We start from the raw sequence: 7,316 nt of genomic DNA on the forward strand, positions 1-7,316 counted from the left end.
ACAAATTTATTAAGTGAATCTCTACGAGGGAAAGGATAAACCTCTTGGTAGAAATTCATTGAGAATTCCAGATTAATTCAATAATTTAAAAATCTTCATATTTGTAGGATAATTCCCTCCCAGTGCCTATAAAAGATACTTGTGTTTCTGATTCAAATAGGTATTCTTCCAGAAGTAGAAACACCTAAGCCTGAGGTGCATAGCTGGGGAATGAGGATGACCTAAAATCTCCCCACCTTCCCAGCAACTTGGAAAACAGAACAGAACAAAACAAGGCCTATGAAGCTTTTCCTCCTGAAGTATAAAAACCTTACCTTTCTTGAATCAGTGAAATATGAAGTAAGAGATGGGAAAGAGACAGAAAAACTTTTCAACTTGGACTTTATATACCTTCAGTGGAGACGTGTGAAGCAAAGTAAACTACGCTTAGAGGGCAGGATCTTCCTTCCAGGCTTCAAAATGACATTCCAAACCTTAGGGAAAGTTAACTCTGCTTTCTTTCCCAGCCAATTCCTAGGGATTGGGTGATGGGGTGGAGGGTTTACTGAGGCGGAGCGGAGTACCCCGAAGTGTCACTGTGGGTGACTTGGAGCCGGGCGCCAAGAGGTGGACATTGTTAACGCCCCAGGCGAAGGCAGGATCGAAAACGCGCCGCGACAGCGCGGGGAGCCCAGGAGCAAAGTGCCTGACGGTGGGTGGGGGCAGGAGGGTAAATGGGCGAAGGGGCGGAGTGGCGAGGGTGGAAGCGCAGCGACTGGGAGGAGGGTCTCCGAGCCCTGGCCCGATTTGCAAGCATTCAGAGCTTGCGTCCATCGAAGGGGAGGGTTTCTCGGGCCCCGGCGGAGTTGCTGCTGGGCGCTTCTGGGTTACAGTGCAAACGACTGTCAAGAGAGTAGCACAGTGGAGCTGCCGGAAGTGTCTGCGGGCCGCTAGAGAAACTTTCCTGCTCGGGCTGCGGCCCGGAGCCTCGAAGCCTCCGTGCCCGGAGCGACGATGCGTCCTGATGACAACGACTTGAGCAGACCCGAACCTCGGTCGGTCGCCCTCGCTCCTCTCGCTCGGAGGGAAGAAGACTGAGTTCGGAGGTGTCCGCGCGCCGCTGGAGCTCGGCGCAGGCGGCGCGGTGCGGCGGGGCGCGCGGGGGCCCATTTCTTTTGCTCCCCTCGAGTTTCCCAGCGATCGCGCGTCCCCAGCGCCAGCCGCTGTCGCCGGCTGCCCTCGCCCTGATCGCTGGCCGGGACGTGTCTCCGGCCGCCGCTGGCAGTGGCTCGGCCATGGGGCTGCCTACTCTGGAATTCAGCGATTCCTACTTGGATAGCCCGGATTTCAGAGAGCGCCTGCAGTGTCACGAGATTGAGCTCGAACGAACCAACAAGTTCATTAAGGAGCTCATTAAGGACGGCTCTCTGCTCATCGGGGCTCTGAGGAGTAAGTAGGGCTGGCGGAGCCGGGAAGGAGCGGGGGTCCGGAGGGTCCCCGCGGGGTGCGAGTCCAAGGGGTGGAGCGGAGGAGCTTCTTTTGTTTGAATGGGTTTGGGGACAAAAGCTGAAGAGCTCCCCTGCTGGTGGCCAGCAAAGTTTGTTCTTAGGTGTTCTTTGCTTATTTACTGTACTTCTGTATCTACAGAGAAGGGAGAGTTCTCCCAATGGGCACTGAAGTATCTTCTCCACTGAGGAGACATCCTTTAAAGTCATCTTTTTGAATAACACTTCTGGAAATATGTTATGAACTATTTATCTTTTTTTTTTTTTTTTTTGGTCAATTTGTTGTGCTTATTTTAACACTAAAAAAGTCTGTTAGAGGAGTTCAAGAGTTTAAGTCTTGGAATGAAATTAGGCTAGTTTATTTTAGAAAGAAAATACTAATTTCTTAAGTATATTAGTGACTCTTCATTGGCTATATCATTGAGTTGGCTTTTTTTTTTTTAATGTAAGGATACATTTGCAGTTTTGACATTCAGTAACATGACTGAACAGCATGGGACCAGTAGATTTGATCTCTTGGCAAGTTTTCTGGGCATTTTTATTTGTAGAGATGGGACTTCAGTGGTTTAAGGCAAATCAGAATTTCTCTTGACTTACTGAAGGCAAAGACTGCCCTTAAGGGCTTCTTCTGTCTCCTTTTCCATACACTTCCTGACTAGCTTTACTTTCCTCCCTCTAGTGCTTTCAGGATCTTATCTTCTCTTTGAGTTAGTAAAAACCTAAAGCAGTATCTGAAACTCAAAGTTTCTCTTAGTATTAAGTGACAACATGATAAGGTGTAACTTGTTACTTTTCCTGAGAGGTACTTGCATTTTAATAAAGGCTTCTGAATGCTTTAGACTGTGAAATGAAGCCATGGAATTTCTGGGCTCTGATAAGTGAGCAAAGGAGCCCTGGTGGCACAGTGGTTAAAGAACTCTGCTGCTAACTGAAAGGCCGGTGCTTTGAACTCACTGGTTGCTCAGTGGGAGAAAATGTAGCAGTGCTTCTGTAAAGATTCCTGCCTTGGAAACTCTAGGCGGCAGTTCTACTCTGTCCTACAGGGTCGCCATGAATCAGAATCTAATCAATGGTAATGGTGTTGGATAACGGATTGAGTGAGGTATTTTTTAAAAATGGAAAGGCCTTGGGTTATCAGTCCTAAGGGTGTATGTAAGGGCATCACCTTTGTACATGTCAAGTGCAAAGTCAGTAACGACATGGGGGGCATGTGTGTGTCTGAAACTGAGACAGCCCTAGCATCTGATCTGTATTTTGAAGTATGTTTCAATGGCAATGATTGCGTTTAGCTGAATGTCTTACAGAGTAGAAAATCAATGTGCTCCCAAATCCTTTTACATTTTATTTATCCCCAATGCTTTTATCACATATGTTACTTAACCAGGGTAAAGAAAATATGTTCTATACCCATATACACTTAATTTCTGAATTTGAAGCTGCTGCTGGTAATAGTGTTTACTGTGATTTGTGAAAAATATGGCTTATCAATAATTCTTTCCACCCTGTGTTTACACAGATATGAACTCTTCTTTCTTCTGGTTTGTAAGCCTTGGTTGAGGTTGCTAGACTCACCTTTAGAGCATGATGCCTCATCCAAAAGTGCTAAACACCAAGTAAATACTTGCTAAAAGTACCAGGTGTTCTGCACACTAGGTTTTCTCTGCGTTCTACTTGAGATCAATGTTAACTACTTAGGTTTCTGTACAACAGTAGAACTAATACATCACTATTCACAATCATTTTATAGTTTGGCAAATTGAGGCCCAGAGAAGTTAAGTGACTTGGTTAATGAGTGACTCTCTCCCTCTCTTCCTACAAATTTACATGAGGAGATTATTTATTTCTCATTTCTGTCCTTTAGTCTTTCCAATTTACATTTGACCCTTAGGTCAAAATTGTCACCTTGGAACGTGTGACATAAAAAAGCTCTTTGTCCAGAGAGTTTAAATGTGAATATATAAGAGTTATGAACAAATTGCCTCTTTCTTCTGCCCTCAGAAATGCCCTGGGATAGGAACATATTGGTTATCAAATTGTTTGTAGAATATCCTGCTGGTTTTTATTTTTTTTCCCTTGTTTTAAAAGTTTAAAGTAGCTGTGATAAATATGATGAGTTGTACATTATCTTACTAGTAATATTACATATTGCATTATGATTTTTAATCATAATAGAAGTCAGATAATTCCCATTTTGATAGGTTTGTTCTTCCATTTATAAGTGAAGAAATCTTGAAAGGGTAAGATTCTTGAAGATGTAGACTTGTTTCATTAATCTAGTCTTCCAAAATCCCCAGCAAAAACCACACTCACTGTCGTCGAGTTGAATCTGACTCATAGCAACCCCTCCTTGGGTTTCTGAGGCATTATCACTAGGGAAGTGGATTACCCAACCTTCCTTTGAGGAGTGGCTGGTGGATTTGAACCCCTAACCTCCTGGTTAGCAATCAAATGCCTTAGCACTTAAATATGCAACCTACTATCTAAGGAGTTCTGGTGGCATAGTGTCTAAGGCATTTGACTGCTAACCAGAAGGCTCACAGTTCAAACCCACCAGCCACTCCTCGGAAAGAAGACTGGGCCATCTATTTCTGTAGTATACCATCTCGGAGGGAGCTCTGGTAGCATAGTGCCTAGGGCACTTGACTGCTAACCAGAAGGCTGGCGGTTCAAACATACCAGCCACTCCTCAGAAGGAAGATGGGGTAATCTACTTCTGTAGTGATACTGCCTCAGAAACCCAAGGAGGGGTCGCTGTAAGTTGGGTCCAACTCAAGGGCACATAACAACAACAACACCCACCTCGGAAACCCAAGGAGGGGTCATTATGAGTTGGATCCACCTCAACGGCAGTGCGTTGCATTTGTTGTTACCATCTTTCTTGTTCCTTCGGTTTGTCGTGAGAATATATTGTTTTAATTAACATTTGATTATTACCTCTTTAATTGTGGAAGGATTGTATTTTCTTCCTCATTAAAGGAATTCTCAAAATCAGCTGCCAAATGAAAGAGATTTTGGATCAGAAGAACTCTTGAAGTCACATGAGCCACTATTTTCTCTTCCCCCCATCTAGACACCTTCTGTCCCCTGGGAAGTATGCTCTGAACTCTGCTGCAGCTTCTGAATGCCTGCTCTATGAAGCTGCTTGTTGTTAGGTGCCATCGGGTTGGCTCCAACTCATAGCAACCCTATGTACAACAGAACCAAACACTGCCCATCCTCATAATAGTTGCTATATTTGAACCCATCCTTGCAGCCACTTTGTCAATCTATCTTGTTGAGGGTCTTCCCCTTTTTTGCTGACACTCCAATTTACCAAACATGAAATCCTTCTACAGGGAATGGTCCCTTCTGACAAAATGACCAAAGTAGGTGAGATGAAGGCTGGCTATTCTCGTTTGCAAGGAGCATTCATTCTGCACTTCTTCCAGGAAAGATTTGTTCATTCTTCTGGCAGTCCATGGTATGTTCCATGTGGTATTCATATGGCAGCCCATGGTATTCTTCGCCAGCACCATAATTCAAAACCATCTCCTCTTCATCGGTCTTCATTATTCTTTGTCTAACTTTCACATACATACACAGTCGCTATGAGTTGGATCGACTCAATGGCATCTAACCTAACATGCATATGAAGTGATTAAAAATACTTTAGCTTGGGTTAAGTGTACCTTAGTCTTAAAAGTGACATATTTGCTCTTCAACACTTTAACAAGGTCTTTTGCAGCATATTTGTCCAGTGCAATAAGACATCTGATTTCTTGACTGCTGCTTCCATGGGTGTTGATTGTGGATCCAAGTCAAATGAAATCTTTGACCACTTCAATCGTTCCTCTATTGTGATGCTGCTTATTAGTCCACCTGTGAAGATTTTCATTGTCTTTACGTTGATGTGTAATCCATACTGCAGGCTGTAGTCTTTATTCTTCATCAGTAAGTGCCTCAAGTCATCTTCACTTTCAGCAAGCAAGGTTGTGTTGTCAGCATATCACAGGTTGTTGTTAATGAGTTTTCCTCCAATCCTGATACCATATTTTTCTGTATGTAGTCCAGTTTCTCAGATTATTGCTCAGCATACAGATTGATTAAGTATGGTGAAAGGATACAACCCTGACACACAAGCTTCCTGATTTTAAACCATGCAGTATCTTCTTATTCTGTTTCAATGATAGCCTCCTGGTCTATGTACAAGTTCCTCATGAGTATAATTAAGTGTTGTGAAATTCCCATTCTTCACAATGTTATCTATAACCTGTAATGATCCACATAGTTTAATGCTTTTGCATAGTCAGTAAAAGACAAGTAAACATCTTTCTGGTATTTTTTTTGCTTTCAGACAATATATTGCTGCAATTGCTTTGAATTATCTTCAGCAAAAGTTTACTTACTTGTGATATTAATGATATCATTCATTAATGATATTAATGATACCGTTCAGGACTATTCATAAAATTTTGCAGTGTTATATCAGACAGTGTTTCATTCATAAGGTTTTCACTGGCCAATTCTTTGAGAAGTGGATGGCCCCTTCCTTCTTCTCAGTCTTAGTCTGGAAGCTCTGCTGAAACCTGTCCATCATGGGTGACCCTGCTGGTATTTGTAATACCAGTGTATTAGCCTCTAGCCTCGCAGCAATATGTAAGCCACCACAGTATGACAAACTAACAGATGAGTGGTGGCTAAAGCTGTTGTTGTTGTTGTTGTTGTTATGTGCCGTGGAATTGGACCCGACTCACAGCGACCCCTCCTTGGGTTTCCAAGGCAGTATCACTGTGGAAGTCGATTAGCTGCTAGGAGAGGAGTATATCTTGAAGGACTCAGAGCTTGTCTAGTTTTATCCCGGGTTCATGTAGGGAGCCTCCTTTCTCCCGACCTGACCCTTCTGACTATTTTTTCCTCCCTGCCTGAGGAATCCTCTACCTTTCCTAACTATAAGCCTTTCTATTCACTATACCAACTATTTCAATAGGCATATGCACATGAGGTCACCATGAGTTGGAATCAACCCAAGGCATTTGGTATCCACTATCTGGAGTTCCTGTGTGATGCAAAAGATTAAGGTGCTCATCTGCTAACCAAAAGGTAGAGGTTTAAGTCCACCTAGAGACACCTCGAAAGAAAGGCCTGACCATCTACTTCTGACATCAGTCATTGAAACCCTGATGGAGGGCAATTCTACTCTAACACATATGAAGGGTGCTATTAATCAAATTGATTGGATGGCAACTGGGTTATCTACTATCCATTTCTGTTTTCTAGCACTCTGCTGATATTTTTCTTAATCATTAAATAATATCTTAATATAAATTTCCTTAGCTGACAATCAGCAATGCCTTTCTAAATATTTTACACTCTTTCCACTTGTGGTAGTAACTTTTCTGATGGGTGTTTTTACATGTACTATGTTGGTTAATCCATGCATGTAGGATTCACACATAATTGTCTATCGATGGTTTGGGATGTAGGTTTCTTTAGTAAACTTTTTGGAGGAGTCTTTTTACATGAAGATATTGAACTAAATGACTTCAATTTTAAGTAATGTATGTAAGATGCTAAACATTTGAACAGTTGCATTTGCTATTCACAACCACTCTGAGAAAAAAGATGAAAAGATCGTTAATTTAAGTGATTTGACCTATACCTGGCTTTTAATTTTGGTACTGTCAATATTGTGTAAGAACTGACAAGTAATTTAACATTTCTGGGTCCTAACTTTTCTGTGAAAATTATTTTCAGGCCAAGTATTAAGCATATGGTAGAAAATGAATATTATATGGAACTTACCATGTTGGTTTGGTATTCCATTTCCTCAAATGGGAGTTGTTGTTTATCTTT

The 7,316-nt window shown here is 42.3% G+C and overlaps 1 protein-coding gene across 1 annotated transcript in view; it reads left to right on the top strand.

Moving 5' to 3' along the window:
- Nucleotides 1–1,274: 1,274 nt before the first annotated feature.
- ARHGAP42 (Rho GTPase activating protein 42) overlaps nucleotides 1,275–7,316 on the top strand; it is a 392,107-nt gene continuing 386,065 nt past the window's right edge. Inside the window, exon 1 of the mRNA XM_007938080.1 lies at nucleotides 1,275–1,428. Within this exon, the coding sequence (XP_007936271.1) occupies nucleotides 1,275–1,428 (154 nt within the window). The remainder of the gene's footprint in view (nucleotides 1,429–7,316) is intronic.

This window comes from Orycteropus afer, unplaced genomic scaffold (genome assembly GCF_000298275.1).
Source record: "Orycteropus afer afer isolate SDZICR_OR568_19922 unplaced genomic scaffold, OryAfe1.0 scaffold00047, whole genome shotgun sequence".
Lineage (NCBI taxonomy): Eukaryota > Metazoa > Chordata > Mammalia > Tubulidentata > Orycteropodidae > Orycteropus > Orycteropus afer.